The 23,349-nt window shown below is 47.7% G+C and overlaps 1 protein-coding gene across 1 annotated transcript in view; it reads right to left on the bottom strand.

The window, feature by feature from the left end:
* The window catches only part of LOC147707469 (uncharacterized), a 385,267-nt gene that overhangs the window by 302,156 nt on the left and 59,762 nt on the right, over window positions 1-23,349 (bottom strand). The window contains exons 7-10 of the mRNA XM_086925650.1: window positions 6,987-7,064; window positions 5,829-5,864; window positions 5,677-5,730; window positions 5,540-5,593 (exon numbers count right to left, since the gene is read on the bottom strand). Of these exons, the coding sequence (XP_086781776.1) occupies window positions 5,540-5,593; window positions 5,677-5,730; window positions 5,829-5,864; window positions 6,987-7,064 (222 nt within the window). The remainder of the gene's footprint in view (window positions 1-5,539; window positions 5,594-5,676; window positions 5,731-5,828; window positions 5,865-6,986; window positions 7,065-23,349) is intronic.

Genomic DNA, 23,349 nt, shown 5'->3' with positions numbered 1-23,349 from the left:
ACACTCAAAGTGGAGGGTTGGACCACCAAGCTGTCCTGGTTAGGGTGTTGCATGAGGAAATTAGTGTTCCCTAGGGTTGGCCAATGGTGGAGGCAATTGTCTTGTTCACGAGAAGCACTGTGCTAGGTTTGCCACAGGTCCAAAGTAAGATATCCATAAAGGCTTCATTAAATAACAGAAGCAGTTCAAAGGGGCGCTCCAGGCTGAAAAACCTCTGTCAAGATGTTAGTCTTGAGTGCCTTTGAGGGCAGGCTAAGGCCAGGACCTCAGCCACCCTTCTCACTACTACAGCAAAAGAAGTTCCCTCCTCCATAGCCACGGTAAGAGGATAGACCATGCCAGTATATAGGGGGTGTCCAGTCCACTAGTCTAGGGGCTGGTATTCCTCAGGGTGCAGTGGCCCTGCCCAATCTTCCCCAATTCCTAGCCCGTAGGAATAGGGCTTAGCCTCTGGAGGATCGGGTTCACTCGGTGCAGGAGTGGGTGTCGAATGACACCCCTCCGTCTCAGTGTGAGAGTAGGGGATGAGAATGGGGATGGTGTCGCTGTGTTGCACCAGCAGCGTTGGGAGCATCAACATTGGGACTGGCACTAGGGACGGCCAATCTGGTACAACAGGCAGAAGTCCAGATCCCTCCGTGGAATCACGGGTCCCAAAGGCGCTGGGGTAGACCCATTAGTGTGGAACAAGTAGGGGAGCCTCCCTCCCCCATGGAGCCCGACGGCACACCATTAGGGACGACTGCACAAGTATGAACATGGCCTCATAACCTTTGCAGATTTGGGCAGAGTTTTCTTTGGCACAAAACTCAGCAAGGTGCGGAGCTTACGAAGTGCAGGCTCAACCATGGGGACAAGTCTCCAATGACGATGCTCCCTCATCTCATCAGAAGACTTTGACAGACGGCATGAAGTTGAAGACCTCTTCGACTTATTGCTCTTTTTTTATGTGACTCACCAAGCGACTTTGACAAAGATCGATGACTCCATGACCGACCCCTGGACATTCCTCTTGATCGGGATCGAGACTGTTGCAGCATTGAATGTATCGATGACAGGCACTGCAGGGCTGGAAGCTAGCTTTCCTTGTGGACATCTTGCCACACCATGAGACAATGTCTCAAAAAATGTTTGACAAACGGGACAAAAAAAGGTCAGTCAAAAAGTGGCTGGGGGTTGCCCTCTCGGATCTGCAGTGACTGGCAAAAAAGAACTAACGTAAGTGCGCTGGGTGATGCCTATTTATGCACTGCACACATCACTTCTGGTGTGCCGATGCCACGTGTAGCCGAACGACATCACCTACCAGTACACAAGGATATGCTCATGAACAATCTAGATACCGTGTTATGCCCGTAAATAATTCTAAGGTGCGGAATCTGCAGCTAGAAGTCTCTATAAGATAGCAGGCACCGTTTTTATCTGTCTTTCACAGTTCCAGCAGTATCCTAAAGAGGGTGCCTTTGGTGCCACATGTATGCCTGTACTAGCATACAGGTTACTCCTGCCATCTACTTAGCTAATTGGGAAAAGGGTCTCAGGGGCAACCCTACACACTTTTGCAGCATCTCCTTTGAGGTGATCAGGCAAAATTAGCATTTTCCTACAATAACACTGAATTCATTGTTGTTTCTTTCACAGTGTTAATGGCAATCTGAAAAGTATTCTCATCTTTAAAATCATTGGCATTGATAATTCCATCTGCCACATCAAGGGTGAGGTCATATCCAGTATTGCTTTTGCTGTGTAAGATATAGTATGCATGTCTGCTGTGGAGAGTTATAAATTGCGGTTCTGAGAATAACTTGCAAATATCAGTGTTTTTGTTGTTTTAATTTGCAACCATAACAACGCTTTACATGTGTTTTTTAAGTGAATTCCTAAGGATTTTCTAAACATTTTTTACGGTGCTATAATAACCAAAACTACGCATAACTTCACTTTACTCTTTGCTTTTTTAAGTCAAACAATTTTTATAGATTTTCTTATATAAAACACAGTGCTGACATTGTACATAACAGGTAGATAAATAGATGTAAATCATTATTTTTTCAATACTGTAATAATGTTATCCCAGATACAGAAAGTCTTACAGGAGATTCAGGGGTCTAAGCTGGGGACGGAATGCTAGTCATGGCTGTCTCTTGGCTTGATAGTTCATTTGGGGACGTCAATAAGTACCGTGGTCACTAGTCAAGTCCCTGGTGTTGTTGCTAGTTAGTCTTTCCATCGCCAAAATGTTTCAAAGGCGAGAATGCCACTTGGTAATATCTAGAGCTTCCTTTTTCCTCTACGCAGCTGCTATAATGCCCATTGCCACGCCTAGGCAGCTCCATGTTATCTATCAATCAATCAATCCGCAAAATTTGTAAAGCGCGCTACTCACCCGCTAGGGTCTCAAGGCTATGGGAGGAGGGGGAGACGCTACTGCTCGAACAGCCAGGTCTTGAGTTGCTTCCTGAAGGAGAGATAGTCCTGGGTCAGCTGAAGGTGGGCAGTGAGGGAGTTCCATGTCTTGGCCGCCAGGTAGGAGAAGGATCTTCCTCCGGCGGTGGTTCTGCGGATTTGTGGGACGGAGGCGAGGGCGAGGCTGGCGGATCGAAGCTGGCGGGTGGGTGTGTAGAATGTGAGGCACTGTTGAGGTATTTGGGGCACGTGTCGTGGAGAGCCTTGTGTGCGTGGGTGAGGAACCTGAACGTGATCCTCTTGCTGACGTGGAGCAAGTGCAGGTCTCGAAGGGCAGAGATGTGGTTGTGGCGGGGGATGTCCAGGATGAGTCGTGCAGAAGTGTTCTGTATGTGCGGGAGTCTTTTCTGGAGTTTGGCTGTGGTTCCCGCGTAGAGGGTGTTCCAGTAGTCCAGTCGGCTGGTGACGAGGGCCTGGGTGACCGTCTTCCTGGTTTCAGTGGGGATCCACCGGAAGATCTTTCGGAGCATGCGCAGGGTGTTGAAAGAGGATGACGAGACAGCGTTGACTTGTTTGGTCATTGTGAGCGAGGAGTCCAGGATGAAGCCCAGGTTGCGTGCATGGTCTGTTGGCTTGGGGGCGGAGCCCAGGGCCGGGGGCCACCAGGAATCGTCCCAGGCAGAGGGTGATGGTCCCAGGATGAGGACTTCCGTCTTGTCTGAGTTCAGTTTCAGACGGCTGAGCTTCATCCATTCCGCGACGTCTTTCAATCCTTCCTGGAGTCTGGATCTGGCGGTGGTGGGGTTGTTGGTGAGGGAGAGTATCAGCTGGGTGTCGTTAGCATAGGAGATTATGTTGAGGTTGTGTTGGCGTGCGATGGCTGCAAGGGGGCTCATGTAGACGTTGAAGAGAGTGGGGCTTAGCGAGGATCCTTGCGGAACGCCGCAGATGACTTCGGTGGCCACGGAACGGGGGGAGGCGGACTCTCTGCGTTCTTCCGGTGAGGAACAAGATGATCCACTCCAAGGCCGTTCCTTGGATTCCGGTGTTGCTGAGGCGCTGTTCTAGGGTGCGGTGGCATACGGTGTCGAAGGCTGCAGAGAGGTCTAGGAGGATGAGGGCGGCTGTTTCCCCTTTGTCGAGCAGGGCCCTGATGTCGTCGGTAGCTGTGATGAGGGCAGTCTCGGTGCTGTGGTTTGCTCGGAAGCCGGACTGCGAGGGGTTGAGGGATCCGTTTGACTCGAGGAAGGAGGAGAGTTGTTTGTTGACGGTCTTCTCGATGACTTTGGCAGGAAAAGGCAGGAGCGAGATGGGGCGGAAGTTCTTGAGGTCCGTGGGGTCCGCGGTGGGTTTCTTCAGGAGGACGCTGAGCTCGGCATGTTTCCAGCTCTCCGGGGAGGTGGCAGATTCGAAGGAGCAGTTAATGATGTCCCGGAGATGGGGTCCGATGATGGTGTCTGCTTTGTTGAAGATGTGGTATGGACAGGGGTTGGTTGGGGAGCGGGAGTGGGTGGTGTTCATCATGCGGGTGGTGTCTTCGGTGCTGACTGGGGTCCAGGCGCAGAGGGTGGTGGTGGGGGGCGCTGGTTCAGTGGTTTGGTGCGTGGACTGTGCGCCGAAGCTGTTGTGTATGTCGGTGATCTTGCGGTGAAAGAACGAGGCGAGTGAGTCGCAGAGGTCTTGCGAGGGTGTGATGTTGTTGTTTCCGATGGTGGGGTTGGAAAGCTCTTTAACGATGCTGAAGAGTTCCTTACTGTTGTGGGTGTTATTGTCCAATCGTTCTTTGAATGTTGTCCTCTTGGTGGTGCAGATCAGCTGGTGGTGTTTGCGGGTGGCGTCCTTGAGGGCTGACATGTTTTCTGTTGTCTGGTCGTGGCGCCATGCTTTCTTGACGGTGCGGCAGGTTTTCTTGGAGTTTATGAGGTCGTTGGTGAACCACGAGGCCCTCTTGCTGCCAGGCTGCTGGGAGGGTTCTTCAGTGGTGCAAGGTCATCGGCGCAGTTGGTGAGCCACTGAGTGAGGTTGTGGGCTGCTTCGTTGGGGTCCTTCATGTTGGTGGGAAGGTTCTGGCTGAGAGAGTTGGTGAGCTGGTCGGTGGTGATCTTGCTCCAGCTTCTGCGGGGAACCTGTTGCGGGTGGTGGTGGGTGGTGGTGGGCCGTGGTTCTCTCGAAGTTGAAGTGGACACAGCTGTGGTCTGTCCAGTGTAGTCCGGTGGCGTGGCTGAAGGAGATGTGCTTGCTGGAGGAGAAGATGGGGTCTAGCGTGTGGCCGGCGTAGTGGGTGGGGGTGTTCACCAGTTGCTTGAGTCCGAGGTTGGCGAGGTTGTCAAGTAGGGCTGCAGTGTTGCTGTCGTCGTTGTTCTCCAGGTGGAAGTTGAGGTCCCCTAGGAGGATGTAGTCTGAGGAGGTTAGGGCATGTTGGCTGATGAAGTCTGTGATATTATGAATATATTCGGCTGGGTTTGGTATTGGAAGTCCAGGGTCCTTGCTCCCGGAAGTACATATGAAAACGTTCCAGAGAGGGGAAACCAAGCATTATATGGATTGCCGCAAACACCCTCCTCGCAGATCCCTGTATCTTGAGACAAGTCTACCAAATATGAAGTAAATCACCTCTTGTCCCATAATCTCTCCATCAGAGTAGACTGACGAGTGGGCAGTATTAATGCAGTTTGTTAGGGTGCATATATACTAGTTGTAAAGAAGATTGTAGTGGGCTACCCTTTGCTTTTTAGGGAAAACACACACACGCCAGTTCTCACTCTCTCTTTCACACACACGCATACACACAACCCACACATGCACACAAGCACCCGCTCAAACACACCTCAACACCCTTCCTCACTGGGGCCATCCATGTTTAGTCAGCATTTCCAGAAAATGGAGAAAAAAAATCCCTAATATTACGTTATGCCAAAAAGTCAGTTAGTTTCAACAGACACCACATAGAAAAATATGTATGTGCGTTCAAAAAGATAAACGTCATTATTATTAATGAGAATGTCCCTAGTGGAAAACCACCAGTTTCTGAAGCATCATAGTCAGGGCCACAAAAGAGATTTCTGTAATAATAGTTTCCACAATTTCACTAAATTGATACGTGCATTGAGTATTGCTAGCTGTGGGTACCTACCGGTTCTCCTGGAGGGCCTGGAAGTCCTGGTTTTCCATCTCTCCCTGGAAGCCCCTACAATCACACACATTGCTTCATAAGTTTTCCAATTATAAACATTTCAAACAAATAAGTGTCTTAACGTAATCTTTACTTACATCTTTACCCGGGGAACCTGGAGCACCTGGTAATCCAGAGAGGCCCCTCGGACCCTACAATGAATAAAAAATGACACCTGTTCCAGAAATGATAACAGATGAGCATGTCGAAATGTATTTCAGTTTTGCCAAGTATTCTTATAGTATTTTACCTGAATACCTTGCTGTCCAATAGAACCTTTGGGACCCTGTAAATGAAAACAAACGTTAATAAAATGCAATGTCTTTAGAATGGCAGCATTTTCTTTGCTAAGTTGCTTTTTTGTACGTTTTCTATATTTCTGTTCTGGTGAGTATGTTTTATTAGATTCAGGGCCGAGTATACGCACAAGAACACCTGAATTGTGTCTTGGAGCAGAACATGACTGCCGGGATCTTGGGAAAGAGATTCCAGCCCTGAACAGTCTGAGAACAAGTGAGGCGTCAGGGTCTTTATGCCTGTCATTGTAGTGGAAATGTTTCTGATGGAATATGATTCTGGGCTCCCAGTTTAAGTACTTGAACTGCGAGGTGCCCATCTTGTCATCTAATGCATTACCGGAGAATGCTATTGAGCAAGCCAGGCGGAGCAAGCAGAGGGATTTGTTAGAGATGAATAGGGTGGTTCATTTTGGAGGAGGGGGTTACTGAAGGCAGTGCCTTGTAGGCCTTTGTAGTCAGGCACAAGAGCGGACACCACATTAGTCTAAACTTGTCAAAGTGAGGGGCCGTGTTTCTAAAACACTATCATAGCATGGGCCTTGTGCTGCAGGCCAGCTGGTGCCAGTGAAAGGTGGCACAGTTCAGCAAGTGGGCTGACAGAGGGCTGACCACAGTCACCTGTAGCTTGGAACAGTTAACAAGAGGGTCCTGTATTCTTGCTTACGTTAAAAGAAGATTCCATTTGCCACTGTACAGTATCTATTTTCAAGCAGGTCATCTGGTTGTAGAGAATGTACACAATTGTTTAAATGAAACAAGCAAACATCACTGGCTCGCCAACAGGGTTTTTTGGAGGGGATGGATGTAGGGCGTGCGTTAAGGAGGAGGGGGCAAGGAGTGATGATGGTTGCAATATGGTATGAACAATGTTTTAAATGCTGTAACTTTCCTAATATATTGCTTAGCCGTTGTACTGATTCAAATAATTTGCAATGAACAATCTTTTCACATACAATATTTTTGCTGTGCTACTGCAATAATAAACGACCTTGATGGAAAAAACATGTTACTAACTATAGGTCTCACAATCTTAAAACTACACTTAGAATTACATTACGATTTGATCTGATTTATTTATTTAACAAATATTCTAGTGCTGTTAGACTTACAGGTGGACCCTCTGAGGCGAATCCCGGTGGTCCAATATCTCCTGGTGACCCTGGAACACCTGCTATTCCCCTTTCTCCCTGGCAAGAAAAAACATGTATTCAGATAGTACAATGTACTTCCATTTGTAGCTGGAAATGCATACATCATACACATTCAGTAACAGATCTCAATGCCCTTTGAAAACACATTATTCTTGTTTAGGCTGATATCCTCTGTATCACTATCATTTACATCACTTACATTTAACTCCTTTTATTGATGTAGAATGGAAAGAGGGCTATGTTATGTAGCTACAAGGAAACATTAACGGGAAGTGTCGCCTGACACATTTATACCAAGACACCATTGGAATTGTTAGATTGAATTGATGTACGGAAAAAACTAAACTTTCACTATAGTTCTTTTACGCTCGCAGTTGTCACTATGGGCCAGATGTATGAAGCAATTTACCAGTCACAAACGACTTATCGGGCCATTTGCGAACGGCAAAATACATTTTGCCATGTACAGAAGGCAAAATGTGACTCGGGCCAGAATTACGAAATCATGTGTTTGCTATTTTCTAGTAGAAAATGTTAGCCATTTGCTATTAGGAAATCACAAACTGCGATGTGTTTGACACTGTTAGCGATTCCCATTGAGGTTACAAATGGACCTGCCTCATCAATATTCATTAGGCATGTCACAATTTGCATCCCACTGTGATGGCTACAATCACAGGGATGTTGTCCTGCTGGGATCAGCACACCACCATGAATGAATTTGCTTTTTAAATAAAGCACTATTTTTATTTTATTTTTTTATAATGTAGCCCGTTTCCTTAAAGGAAAACAGGATGCATTTCAAAAATAAAAATGGGGGCGTGGCCAAGATGGCGACGGAGTAGGACGTGCCTGCGAGCTCCTCCGGCACCCCGAGCCCTTCATAGCCTTGTTTAGCGGTTTTGGGGCGTTTTTAGCCTCGGCTTTGACCCTCCTGGGACTACTGAGGCGTCCCGTACTGGTTTGTCCTTTCCCCCGTCGAGCTACGACACGGGACGGCGGACTTAGCCGAGGTGTTACTTTGGTGGCGCACTGACTCCGGAGCGGCCTACGGGGCTTTGTCTGGGCGGCTTCGACTCTTTGCAAGAGGGGACTCGGGACTTTGGCTGGTGATCGAGTGAAGCTCTTCTGTGCGAGTCCCCCACATTGGCGCTGTGACGAGCCCGCCTGTGGTTCCAGTGGCCTAGCTGGCACTTATCGCCGTACAGAGGTGACGAGGAGGCTCCTTCCTGTCTGGGGCCTTGCTGGACAGCGTCATCGACGGACGGTCGGAGTAGCGGTGCCATCTTGCCTCCTATCATCGGCACTGGGACGTCGCATCATGTCGACAAGGACTCGCCTGAATAAACCGGGGAAGGAAGGTCCCGGGAAGGGGGCGTCTGGCTCGCCCCCTGGCCCTAGCAAGTCACCGACCAAAGACGACGCAGACGGCCCGGTCACGAAGGCCTTCCTGATCGAGCTTTTCTCCTCCATCAAGGAGGACATCACGGAACTGAAAGCCCAACTGGCCTCCGACCTCCGCGAAGTCCGCCGCGATGTGGACGGCATTGGCAAGCGTGTAGCTACCCTGGAGGACCATGACTTGGGCCTCAGTGGGGATGTCCATCAGCTACAGCAAGACCTGCTCCAGCTCCGTGAGCAGAATCTGGATCTTCAGACCCACTGCGAGGACCTGGAGAACAGGTCCCGTCGCAATAACATCCGAATTAGAGCGGTGCCCTCAGATGGAGACGGTGGTAATCTACGGGAATATGTGGAGGCTCTTTTTCTGCATATCTTGGCGGAGGACGATCGCGATGAAGTCAAGCTGGACAGGGTACATCGGGTGGGCCTGCCCCGTGGCGCACGCTCACCGCCCCCGACATCTTGGTCTGTGTCCATGACTTTCAGCTGAAGGAGCTGATCCTGCGGAAGGCGAGGGACACTAACAATTTGCTTTTTCGCGGACACAGCCCCCTGCTTTTTCAGGACCTGGCGGCCACCACCCTGCAGAAGCGACGGGACTTTCGCCCAGTCACGGCTTTCCTGAAGGAACACGGGGTGTCCTACTCCTGGGGTCACCCCTTTCGGCTTATCTTCCGATGGCAAAATAGACTGATGCAAGTGCGAACTGTGGCGGCCTCCAGGGACTTGCTTGGAATGGAGGAACCATCTGCTCCGGCGGACGCTAGCGCATCACCGAGACAACGTCGCCGTTCCCGATCCCCGCCTTGGCAGAGAGTGGGACGACAGGGCACAGCGGAGGGGCCATCCCCGTCGGCGAGCCAGACGGAGAGGGGTGAAGCTTTGGCCTCGGTGGCCCAGGTGACTGACTCGAGCCGAGTGGACAGCTCTTTGGCGGCTTAGGCCCCAATTTCAGCGGCCTGTGGGAGCCGGGGGGCTCTACCACCTCAGGTACTCTGTGGGACATTTCTCCAATGGAGGGTTACCCCGACCCTGGAATCGGGGGGGGCACTACCTGGGTCTTCTACCCCCGACCCTTACGGTCATGTCTGACTCTCATTGTTCTTTTTCTATTTTTCGTTTTCCCTTCTCTATGGTTTGTTCTTGAGATTCCTGGGGGCTCCGTTGGGCTTGTCGGGGATGGACCCCGGTGGTGGTGGTTTGGGATCTGGTATGGCTGTGGTGTGTTTGGTTTGTCTTTGGAGTTGGGCTGCGTTAATGGAAGCGCTGGGGGGGAGGTTGGTCTCGATGTTGCCAGTTACGATAGGCTCCTGGACCGTGAAAGGCCTTAACTCGCCTCAGAAGCGTCAAAAGATTTGGAAATATATTCTAGATCATCAACTGGATGTGGTGGGCCTGCAGGAGACTCATCTGGCTCGCAAAGATGAATCCAGGCTTAAGCACAGGCAGTATCCTCTGATTTATAAATCCTCTGCCACCACTAAGCACCGTGGAGTAGCACTTTTGTTCCGATCTGCCCTTCAGTTTCAGCCTGTGGGGGTGCGGGGGGACAAAGAGGGGAGGTGGTTGATGGTGAAGGGGATGCTCATGGGTAAACTTTGCACGTGGGTGGTGGTCTATGCTCCGAATACAGGGCAACATGGGTTCCTTGAGACTCTTCTGAATGTGATTGGGGTCTTTGGAGAGGGAGCGTTGATTGTATTGGGGGATTTCAACTTGGTTTGGGATAAAGATCTTGATTGTTCACATCAGCAGAGGACTGAGACGGGTCTCTTTTCCCCGGAGCTGCGTGATACTTTGTTAAGTCTGGGCCTTATTGATAGCTGGCACTCCCTCCACCCCCGCACTAGGGACTACACATTCTATTCACATGTTCACCACACATATTCCCGTCTCGACCATATTTTTGTACATCAATCTTTACAAGGTGATCTGCGCGACAGCAACATTTTTCCACTTTCGGTTTCGGATCATAGCCTTTTGGCGACCTGCTTGAACTGGGCCCCTGATTCGTCCCCTCATCGCAAATGGTACTTCCCGGCATCCCTCACGCGGGATGAGGTATCCTGCAAGAAGCTTCGGGCGGCCATTGGGGAGTTCTTTGAACTGAATAAGACTGGCGACACCTCAATCTTTACCCAATGGGACGCCTTCAAGGCGTCGACACGTGGTACGTGCATTGCTTTGAACTCCGCCTTGAATAGGCTTCGTCGGGAAGAAAGGGAGGCGCTGGAGGCGGAACTGACCACGTTGGAAGCTGCACATAAGCAGAATCCTTCTAGAAGGACGCTCCGCCCTCTGACGGCGGTACGAGGGAAGCTCAGGGCGCATTATAACAACCGAGCAGAATATACCCTGCTGCGCTTGCGGCGCCTCTCCTACTCCCAGGGCAACAAAGTGGGGAAGCACGTAGCACGGCAACTCCGTGATAAGCATGAAAGAGAATATGTGGGTGGTATTCGGAACCCCTCCGGGGTAGTGGAACACAGAGACGCGGATAAGGCAGAGCTCTTTGGTGACTTCTATGCCGCTCTGTACTCGGCGGATCGCTTAGTGCCGTCCACTCAACAAGCATATCTGGAGGCCCTAGCGCTGCCGCAGGTCTCCAAGGAATGGAATGAACTTCTGGAGGCCCCGATTACTAGGGAGGAGGTACTCTCTGCCATTCGGTCTCTCAAGCCGCACAAAGCACCGGGCCCGGACGGCTATACAGCCGCCTTTTACCAGACGTTCGCGTCCGAGTTGGGAGATCATTTAGTGCTCCTCTTCAATACCATGAGGGACGAGGGCCACACCTCGGGTACTATGGCGGAGGCTATGATTTCGATCATTCCCAAGGCGGGGAAGGATCCCACCAGGTGTGAGTCCTATCGACCCATTGCTCTCCTGAATATTGATGCCAAATTGTATTCCTCTATCTTAGCCGCTCGACTTAAGGACCTTATGCCCGCTCTCATTCACCTGGATCAATCTGGCTTTATAAAGGGTCGCCAGACCCACGATAATACTAGACGTCTAGTTCACCTGATTGAGAAGGCCGAACGCTTTCGGATCCCAGCTGTCCTGCTCGGCCTTGACGCGGAAAAGGCATTCGATCGGGTGGACTGGACCTTTCTCTTTGGCACCTTACATGCTTTTGGCTTCTCTTCCAAATTTATAACTATGCTTCGGGCCAACTATCACGGCCCACGCTCGAGAGTCATGGTGAACGGCCATGTCTCGCCGTTTTTTGCTCATTCACGAGGCACTAGGCAGGGATGCCCCTATCCCCTTTACTCTTTGCCCTTAGCATAGAGCCTCTTGCTATTAGGGTTCGTGAGGATCCGGATATTGTGGGCCTCCCCTTCTCGGGGGAACAGCATAAAATATCTCTGTTTGCTGACGATGTCCTTCTGTCGCTAGCTGACCCCGGGACTTCCCTTCCGCGGGTACAGGATGTGCTGTCCCAGTTCGAAGCGGTGGCGGGGTTTCGGGTGAACACCGGCAAATCGTACATACTTAATCTCACGCTTCCACCCTCTGAAGTAGAGCGCATCCGACCGCTCACTCCCCTGGCCTGGGCGGGCTCCTCCATTCAATATCTTGGGGTCCAGCTGACTTCTTCTGTCGCCACTCTATATACAGCTAACTTCCCTCCTCTGCTGTCTCAGATACAGGCCGAACTGAATCGCTGGAAGCCTATGTTTATTTCTTGGCTTGGGCGCGTGCATGCCGTTAAGATGACGCTGCTCCCCAAGCTTCTGTACTTGTTCCAAGCCCTCCCCATTCCCTTGGACGGGGGTTTCTTTCGGCGACTTAAGACTATGATCCTGCGTTACGTCTGGCAGGGGGGCCGTGCCAGACTTTCCTTTCTCACGCTTCGCCGACCGCAGAGGAAGGGTGGGGCTGGTCTGCCGGACATGCTCCTTTACTACAAAGCGGCACAACTCCGGGTGTTGGCTGAGTGGTCCCAAATGGAGTCGGAGAAGCATTGGTTGCACATGGACAGGAGTGTGGCGGGGCGCTCTATTTGGGATCTGGTTTGGAAGGCGAAGGCGGATCGGCCTCGCAACGCATACATTAGCACCCCTGCTAGCACCACTCTGAAGGTCTGGGATTCGGTCTCTCATGACGAGCGGTGGACTTCCTTTCCTTCCCCCTTCACACCTATTCACTTTAATCCTGCAGTTCCGCCGGCATTAGTCGAGGGACCTTTTGATGGGTGGAAGGCGGGAGGCTGCCATGCACTTACACACTTGTTTCATGGCTATGAGCCGCTCACCTTCCACAACTGCATGCGCGACTATGGCTTGCCACCTACTGAACGCTACCGACTTGCTCAGCTGTTGCATTGGGCGCTATCTCCTGAGGTGCGGGACGCTGCAACGAGGCCTCCCACAGCTTTTGAGACTTACATTACTCGCACATCCTCCATGAAGGGGGTGATTTCCTTTCTCTATGATTTACTGTTAACCACGGCTGTTTCGCCTCGCCCTAGATACATGGGGTTATGGGAGGAGCACCTGGGGAGGGACATTTCCGATGAAGAGTGGTCGCATCTTTGGCGTGATCTACATGCATTTAATCATTCGATTGATCTTAGAGAGGCACACATGAAGACCATGCTAGACTGGTATCTGTACCCGACCAGATTGAAAAGGATTTTTCCTTCAGCTTCTGATAGGTGTTGGCGGGGCTGTGGTCTCCTGGGGGACTTCCGCCATATCTGGTGGGATTGCCCCATCATACGCCCCTATTGGGAGGAGATACTGTCTCATATTAGGGAGGTCCTGGGGTACCCGGTTCCTGATTCCATTGGCTTCGTGCTCCTTGGCCTTCGGGACCCGCTTCTGGAGCACCAAACCAGGGCAGATAAGCACATCCTCTGGCTCTGCCTGGGAGCGGCCAAGTTGACTCTGGCTGCTTCTTGGAAAAAGAGGGAGGCCCCAGCTCTTTCCCTTTGGTTTGCTAGATTGTGGAGGTTGCTGAGTGTGGAACGGATGGCAGAGGTCTTCAGGAACAACTTTAAGAATTTTGCTTTCAGATGGGGCCCGCTGGTCCGCTTTCTTTCTCGTGGGTTGCCGTCAGCGGTATGCCCGCCCACTATACGTGGCTTACATCTGTTTCAGGTGTGATCTGTGCATGAGTGAATGATTGTTGTCTGGCCGCCACCATCGGGGGGGGGGGTTGGTGCACTGGGGAGCTTGGAGCCTCTGGTTTTTCTTTTCTGACAGGGGATGTGGACGATTTGCTTTTTATGATATTGCATGTCACGCTGGTTTCTTGTGGCCGCACAGCGGAGAGGCATATACGAACTTGGCCGTCCCGGCCTCTACATTGCATTGACTTGCCCGATGCCATGCGGGCTCTCCCCTCCGGACTTCTCAGGGGGCTTGACACTCTCCCGAGCTGCATTTTTGGATCTTTTTCTTTTTTGCACTATGGCGTCCTGCCCTGAGTGTTGACATTGCTTAGCTCTTCATAACGTTTACTGCTGCTTGGCCTTCTTGCATTGACCCCTGCGTGGGTGCATCTATGATTTGTAATTCATGCGACTCTATCCCCCCCCCTTTCTTCTCTCTTGTTTCTGTTTCTTTGTTTTCTTAATAAAAATATCTTTTACAAAAAAAAAAAAAATGAAAGGCTTCCTTTTCATTTTTTATAAGTAGGCATTGGTCTATGAGACCACTGCCTGCTCTTAAAAAATGTTGCCACCCACATTCACAAAGGAGGAGGGTTCCCTTGGGGATCCCTTTCCGTTTGCAAACGGGTTACCATCAATTTGAAGTTGGTGGTAACTGCGAATGTTTTGCGACTGCATTCCCGGTCTCAGAACATTCATACATACCAGTGCTATTCGGTAGTAGGACAGACACCCTAAACATGCCCTTTCTTAATACCTAATTGCAAAAGGAAAATTCGATTCGGTTGCAAGTTACCGAAATATACATTTTAGAAGGTTCTAGCACAGTATTTGTTTAAAAGTATCAAGATATTCAGTAGGCGCTCTCCGCAATCGTTCCTAGAAAACAATATGTTACCCATCTGCGGCTGTAGGTTGCTGAGCTTTCTGGAGTTCGCTGGTAACATCTGGGGAGGGCAAAATTAAAATTCTGCCAGCAAGGTTGTGGTAACTAACAACTTTCACATAAGTCTGGAAAAAGGTTTGCCTGCAGAAGAGGTTTCTAGTACATCAAATGCGGGTGTTTCTCTGTAAAACCTACTTGTTTCACAGGTTATTTTTCATAACTTTTAAACCAGCATGAATGAACCCCATATAAAGTTTTTAAAATAACCTTCTTGAAATCAGTTGGAGAGGTACCACAATTCTTCACAAATCTAGGTACAAGTATTTTCAAATGTTTTTTAGACCACCTGACAACCTAAGAGAGAAAATCATTTACAGAATTGTAAATATGGGTATCATCTCTCTCCAACACTCTGGAAATATAAAAACTGAATCGGATCCACATCAGAGTACTTCTTGGAATCGTGAGGGGTATGACGTAGTATACAAATAGTGCAGTAGAATACTATAAAAATGATAATGCACTTATCACCCCAGTCTTTCACATTCACAAAAAAACAAGCTTCTATAAATCAGCAATGCTGAATACATCTCTGGTAAAGTATCTGGTTGGATTGGATTTAAAGCACAAAAAGGGCTTGGTACGATAGGAGAAGGCCCACGTATATGGCTACGAATGAGCAGCTGGCCGGTCAAGATTGTGGAAAGGGGACAACAGGAGAAACTTAGACACCAAGTGTCAACCCCACCTCTACCTAACCTAAACTTCTGGAAACACAATACCAACGTTCAGAGAACCAACAAAAACACAAACAGCATTCTGGTTCATCACTTTCCTAATGAAATTGTAGTGCCTCTTTGGAAAAAAAAGTAAAGCAGAAGAAATTTCGAGCAACCTCATTGAAATGCATAGAACAATGTATGCTCGCAGGTACAACCTCTGGGGGATAGTATTGCGATGTTCAGAACTGACTGGTAAAGATGCCTGTGAGTGCATTTTGATGGTTCCCATAAATCATTCATTAAATGTAATCCTAAGTGAGACAGCAAAGCATTTATTATCAGATTACAGGGAGGCAGAAAAAGGAATCTGACAACATAGGGAAGATCTTTATTTTATGACAATGGAGAAGATCTTCGAAAAACAAATGATTTTTCATTCCTTTTACATGAGCAATGTTTAAGGGTTTACTGAATTTTTGCTTCGTAAGCAGGTATAGAATTAGGTACCATATTGTGATGAGTAGATGTAACATACTTCAGACCATTCTCCAGTTAATCGAAGTATAGGACAAAGAGAAGGGATGTGTTTTATCGGAAGAACATTGGTGGATAGTATACTATTAAAAGAAGTGCATGCTCGTGAATTTCTTTAAAACAAGAAGAGCAGAACAAATTGTAAACGATGAAACGTTAGAATGGGATGTATCTAGATATTGCACATATGGGTGATTTATTGAATACGAGCCGAGAATAGGAACAGCAATTGAGCACGTTTTGCGGCTTAGATCAGGATATTAAACTAATTTAACTTTGCAGGAAACAGGGTTGAGTGAGGTTGTAGTTTTTGTGTCAATAGTTGCTTACATTCCATGAAGCCAAAACAATCTGATTTCTACGAGGTGAGGTGGTTTCTATGAGGAATACCTGTTTCACTCATGGGTGTTTGGCACAAGCAGCAAGGCCTTATTCAGAGGAAAATTCAAGTGGCACATGGGCAACAGCATCAAGTAGAGAAGTAAATGACTTCAACTTTGCTGACTTGTGAAAAAATGTTGGCAAAATAACACAAACTGAAGACAATGGTATGTATGGATCAGGCATTTCCGTAAGTTGAAAATTTGGATGGGAACTCAAAACAACGTTACTTCACGAAAGGAGGTGGACTGGTACCTGGACACCTACCACAACCCACCTCCGATCAACTGCGCTTGTATAAGGCATCACAATGAAACGTTATGAAGGACTGAGATCTAAGCTCTTCCCAGCTAACTGCTGATGGGGCATTGTTGTGGATGAAGATGTGACGTGGTTGGTGTTGAAACCGGATTAGGGGGTGCCCAGCAGGTTATTTCTCTCTAGGTGTACGGAGAGTTGGGGGTCGATGGCCTTTTCAAGGACTTTGAAAGGGAAAGTAAGCAGAGAGATGGGGCAGTGTTTTTTGAGTACGCAGGGGTTGGCCGAGGGCTTCTGATAGAGGGGTCTGACCTCTGCATGTTTCCATCGATTGAGGAAGGTGTCCATGGTAATGGATGTGTTGAAAATGGAGGTGAGTTGGCAACTGATTTCCTTGCTCCCAAGTGATGAGGGCAGGGGTCCCTGGGTGCTCTAGAGTGGATGGCCATGGTGCTCTGTGTGGTGAGCTGTTCCCATGCGGTGAGTGGGTGGTTGTGAGTGGCGTTAGCTGGTGTGAAGAGTTTGTAGAGGTCGGAGGGTTGGGGTTCCAAGTTAGTGTAGATGGTGGATATCTTGTTGTGGAAGTAGCCTGCCAGGGTGTCAGAGAGTTCCTGGGAGGGGGAGATCATGTTCTCAGTGGCTCGAGGGCAAGTGAACTCTCTGATGATGTTGAAGAGTTCCTTGCTGTGGTTAGAGCTTGCTTCGACATGGTCTGCTAAGGCATTTTATTTCGTATCTTTTAGGCATTGTTGGTATTTGTTGTGGGATGACTTGAAGGTGGCTCGGTATGTGGGATCTCGGTTGGTGTTCAATCTTCTTTCTAGCTGTTTGCATTTGGATTTAATTGTCCTGAGTTCTGATGAATACCAAGTGGCTGGTTTGATGGGTCCTCTGGACTTGGCTGACTTGATGGGGCTGACTGTGTTGGTGCAGTTGTTGATCCAGGTGGAGAAATTCTCAATGGCCTGCTCAGCACTGGTTGCTGAGTCAGGCTGAGTGGTGTTGAGGGCATCCCTCCATTGGGTTTCTGTCACTTTGTTCTAGCTGTGGTGGGAAGAGCTGGGGGGCCTGGTGGTGGTGCATTGGGATCCTGAAATGGTGAAGTGGATGATGGTGTGGTCTTTCCATGTCAGTTCAGGGACATGATTGTACTTGACTCTGTCGCTGGCAGTGAATATCCGCTCAAGCGTGTGCCCTGCATCATGTGTGGGGTGGTGACCAGTTGGGTGAGGCCGTTGTTGCTCATGCTTTCCAGGAGGTTTGAGGAGTATTCGTCTTTGGGGTCATCGAGGAAGATGTAGTGTCTGGAGTCAATGGTAAGTGGGCTGATGAATTCAGGGACGGCGTTGTAGAAGTCAGGTCCTGGTCCTGGGGGGTCTGTAGGCAAGGGAGCCTCTAATGGTAGTTTTACCGTCAGTTTGTTGTTGGAAGTTGAGGCGTTCCATGATCGGTGTGGTGTTGTCTTCGGTAGTAGTGCAAAGGATAGTTTCTTTGTGCACAATGACGATGCCTCCTCCATGTTTGTTGGTGCAGTCCAGGTATATCATCTTGCAGCCATTGAGCATCTTGATAGAGATTTCGGGGGTGGAAGAGGGGTTGAGCCAGGTCTCTTTGATGAAGATAGCGTTGGCATGAGGGTGGTGATGGCGTTCAGGTTTTCAGGTGGAATGTTTGCAGGATGATTGGGAGTTGAGCAGGATGCAATGCAATAGTTACTGGGTGGTCTAGTTGCTGAGGAGGGTGTAATGAGGGTATCTATGAGGGCAGGAGGTCCACCTGAGCTGCAGGCAAAGAGGCAGCATTGGCAGGTAAATGGTCATGAGATGCAACACACCAGTTTTTGTTGCGTCGTGTGGTGTTCAGGGCTTGCAGCCCTGCAGCAAAGATCTGTGTATGGTCGGAAGGCCAGCATTCCAGGTCATAGGCACAGTTCAGGCGTGGACAGGCGCAGACAGGTTTGCCTTTGGCACACCTTTGGAATGCCGGCAGTGCAGGTGCAATACGACCTCCATTAAACAGTGGGAGGGTCGCTGGGAGGTGATGGGCGGGGTTGAATGGAGGCAGGAAGCAGGAGGGAGAAACTGCGGAAAGGGCGCATGCAGCATGGCAGACAGAAGAGCAATGAACACAGAAATGTGCAAGTCTAAGCAAGAGCAAGCATAGCAAGTTTTACAAAAGCAGCAGAGTAAAACAAGGCGCAAGGGGCATTAACAAATAACCGCAACAGACACCAGGCAAAAACAACGATCAACAGCAGCAAGGAGGAGCAGGAACGGAGACCTGCTCAATAGGGTCATGCTATCACCTCTGTAAGTATGTCCTGGTAGGTGGAAGGGTCTCTGGGAGGTGGTGCGTGGACCAGTGGAAGTCAGAGGGAGAAGCGTAGGGGCAAACAGAAGAGCAATATACCCATGAATTCGCAAGTGTAATCAAGAGCAAGCAAAGCAAGTTTTACAAAGGCGCCGGAGTAAAACTAGGCGCAATGGGCAATATATGCATATATATATTTTTTAATAACAGGACAGATACCAGGCATAACTAGGATCAGGGGCAGCAAGGGGGAGCAGACGCGAGATGAGGTATTTTACCAGACTATCAGTTACTGGTATTACCTCCATCACATTATAATTCTCATAGATAGATACTGCTAAATTTCCAGAACAAAACACCTTAGAAAAACCGGTATGTAAAAGAAGATGAGAACCAAAAGACTCACGAGCCTCCAGCATTGGTGGATCCAAAGCAAAAGTGACAATACTTAATTTCCTGAATTATCTACTGTTTCTGGGCACCAGGTAAAGTTTGGGGTAGCCCATCAATATCTTTTAGCAAGTCCGTTTTTCTAGGAGTTAATGTATTAAGTTATTTAAAGTGGAATAGATTGTCACCAAAGAAAATCTGGGGATTTCTTTGGAAAGTCCCTGAAGGTGTTGGGCAAGTTGAAGAGCATGGCAACTCTTAAGCCCCTTAGGCCTTGAGATTTAATAAGTTTGAGTAGCTTCTTTTCCTTGGCACAGTGGCGGCTGCATGGTTGAGGCAGGGGGCAGGGTAACGGGAGGGACAAATAGAAAAATACATTAAAAAATGACTTACCTTGCTGTCGCACCGCGGCCTTGCGTTGTCCTCTTCTGTTCCAGCTTAAAGAAGGAAGCACAAACAGGCTTTCCTAACCAATCAGAATTCTGCAATGCAGCGCAGTGATTGGTCTGAGCGCCATGGTTTGGTGCTTAGACAGGCATTGGGAGCGCCTGTGCATGTTCCCCACCATGCAGTGTATTACAGCCTGGTAGGGAACATACAAAGTGCACCTGACTGTTTGGCCGACCCAAGACGACCGGCCAAACAGTCATGGGCACTTAAGTACCTACCACTCCTCCCCTTGTTGGCTGTGACACAGCCAAGCCCCTATCCGCCCCAGAAACTGGAAAAATAGAATGATAATAACAATGTTATTATCATTTTTGTCTTCCTTTACCCACTGCTCAAAATGCAGTGGGGTGATGCTCCTTCACCTTAGCAGAGGAGCCGTTGCTGCCTTGGGATGCTGTACTTCAGAAATGTAAATGTTGCAGTGCAAATGCTAATATGTTTTTGACTGCCCTGGTAAGACTAAGCTTTCTATTATCCTGCAAGTACGTCAGGCTGCTCAAATATGGCTAAAATTTGACTGAGGACTCTCTTTAACATGCATGCATCATTTCATGTAATGGTATTTAGTCTGCTCAGTTTATTCCTAGTCACCTCATCATTTCTAGGCTTATAGCATTTTATAAGCAGATTGATTATTTGGTCGTTCAACAAATCTTCTTTCTATGTGCTTTTTATCCAGCTATGCCCAGCTCTTCTGCTTTTATTATAAATGGCACTCATCAATTTCATCATAATGTTGCCATTTTGAATTGTACCCTCCTGAATAGGTTAATGGTGTTCTCTTCAGGGCATACCTCATTGGGCAGCTTTAATCATTAAGTCCCAGATCACACTGCTGTGTGGTTATAACTAACAAGTTAAGCAATAGTAATAGTTTCATTCATCAGTCACAGATGAAGGTGCTTAAGTGGGTAAGAGAGAACTCAAAACCCTACAGTTCTGGGACATAATCCGGGGATCACTTTACATGGAACACGATTACCCTGCTTTCTCACAACTTTGTGACAGCAATGGCAGCAAAATACATTTAGTCCATCGGTGACACTGGATGAACAATTGGAGCAGATTTACATGCTGAAAAATCTTAAATACTTCGAATATATTGAAAGTGCACATGGTATCTGAAGAATGACCTGGCAAGGAATAGCACGGGAATCTTTTTGAATTATTACAAGTTATTACATAACCATTTACACAGGGATGTGTTTCCTAGCCTCAAAAAATAACTGGAGCATATCAGAAGGAATTAGAAGCGCCAAATCTTCTATGTAGAGGTACAAGGGGGCATATTACCAAGCAATAGCGATAATTATCGCTATTGCATGGTTAGAGACAAAAATGTATCGCAGACCTGTGGCGATTTTTATCGTAGATAAACCTTGGTATTACCAACGTTTATCGCAAATGCGATAAAAATCGGCCGCAATGCATGAATATCGCTGAAAAGTCAGCGATATTCATGCATTACCGAGCTAATGCTCTTAGCCATGTTATCCACCTCCCATTGGATAACATAGCTAAGAACTGCTCAGGGCAGGTGTTAGCTTTTGGAGATATTTGCGCTTAGTGCGAATATCTCCAAAAGTTGGTAATAGGAGATAGAGATGTTAGCGACTGTTTCCAGTCGCTAACATCTTGGCACGCCCACTTTGCATGTCATTAGTGATAAATTTCTCTGACATGCAAAGTGGGGCCCAAGATGGTCGCTATCTCCTACTAGCTGTCGCTAACTGGTGTTAGCGACAGCTAGGTAATAGGGAGATAATTTTATCTCCGCTTTCTTGGCTTTTAAAGCCAAAAAAGCGGAGATAAACCCCCTTGATAATATGCCCCATCATTCGATAATGGCAACAGAAATGAAAGGCGTAAACAGAAATCAAGGTAATGTATAGGGAGCAGGTTCAGCCAAGATGTTGTTCAGAACCACCCAGTTTTACTACTAAGTCAGGACATGGCAGTATATTCTAAAATACTTGCATGTCGATTCTGTTTAATGATAAGGGACCATAGTGCACCTTGACCAGCTAAACTTTATTATTAGGTAACACTTCAAGCCCATGACAAGCATTGCAGTTAGTGTACAAACAAGTTGAGCAAATCAGAGGAGCTCCACGTAGCAATTGTAACAGAGGACACCAAGATGGATTTGATGGAGTAAAAACTGAAAGATTTATTGGAAAAATTGTCATTTTTGTACAGACCAACCACACGTAATTTTAGAAGAGAGTACATTAGCATCCCCTTTTCAAACTTTAGGGGGTGCACGCAGGTGTTTTCCTTGTTGACATTGTTGGTTGCACTGAGCATTGACACATTGGAGTAACATCTGAGGCAAGATAGAAAGAAACCCTTATTTATGCTTCAAGACGTGGTGGTGAAAGCCAAATTCTGGGCAGATGATTTGTATGTTTGATCGTCAGGGGTCTCGCTCTGTTTGATCCAATACCTGGAGACCAGCCTCTCTGGAAACCACTACTGTCCAGGTTCTCTACTGGTCAATATTGTGTGGGCTGTTGCACCCACATCCTAATTTACAAGGTTTGGAAACTACTGACCTGATTTCCCCAGCAGAAAAATCCAGTCAATAAAATCAGCTTGGAAACAGACTGAAATGTAGCCCAATCCTGTTTTCTGTGCCAACCCCTTTTCAAGGCACAGGGTTAGCATCTTATGCTCACCACTGTCAAGCAATGTCCTTTCCTTCTCTCTCCACTTCCTGACTCCCCATCCCGTCCTGCACCAGCTCCTGCACAAATTAACGACCTGCTGAGTGCAGGTAGTACATGTATTTTTTAATTCACATGAAAAAGGAAATACTGTGCATAATTCCATCCAGTAAAACTGCATCAGCACAGTTATTCCCTAATCCTTATGGATTACTTACAGTACTGTTTTTACTGGCGCAGAGCTACCACCCCACCAGTACCTCGAAATTCATAATCAGGTCCTATGTAAGGATCATAGCATAGAAGTATTTGTGCCAGGAAACTGGATGTATTAATGTAATTTTTTGAGCAATTTCAAATAGAGGCTCTTAGTAGACCAAGGAATATTATAAACGTGTATTCATCAACAATTATTGTGTGCATTTGTTTTGGTTTCCTATCAGTTTGGCATTACAGAATCCATAAAATCTGTTTGCAAATACAGTATTGAACAAGACTCTAAACTCGTATTAATATATTCCTTCATTATGTAGTTAATTTCGAAAAACACTTTGGATATCAGAAGGATGGAATTCTAAATTGACATTAACGTATTTCAAACTCAAGACCGTAGATAATCATAGGTTTCAGCAGCGAGATTTCAACCTAATGTAGTAGTTTTAGCTTGCCTATCCAGAGGGTGGCATACATAGTTGCTGATCATATTAAGAATATTAGATTTTTACATTTTCTTCTTCATCTATGCTTCCTTGAAACTCTTTTCTTCAGTCCAGTTTTTTCCCAATCATGTTTCTTCTTTTTTTGACTATTCTTGTTATCATTTGACCTGAAGATGTTTTCCAACTTAGAAATATATGCGTTTCCCCTTATGGAAGGGGTTACCCCATCTAGCTTAATTGACACAATCTTGTTTTTTTAGAGACTGGTTCTAAAAGAATCTCTGCTTTACCCCTGACATCTGCATTAGTCAGTTTCCTAGAAAGTTTTTAGTTAAATATAAGCACTTAGGCCCATATGGTAATAAGGCAATTTTCCATTGTTATGCTCCCACCAGACAGCTCTGGTCCTCAGATAAACATATGTTAACAGTACTGAGGTTCAAAAAGGCAAACCGGGGAGGTAGAGCCTTCTCTACTGCTGCTGCTAAATTGTGGAACTTCCTTCCGGGAGAGCTCTCTAGTCAGGTGTCATCCTCTCT

Source organism: Lissotriton vulgaris, chromosome 6 (genome assembly GCF_964263255.1).
Source record: "Lissotriton vulgaris chromosome 6, aLisVul1.2, whole genome shotgun sequence".
Lineage (NCBI taxonomy): Eukaryota > Metazoa > Chordata > Amphibia > Caudata > Salamandridae > Lissotriton > Lissotriton vulgaris.
The sequence above is the reverse complement of the archived record's forward strand: the minus strand, read 5'-3'. Positions and strand labels throughout refer to the sequence as shown.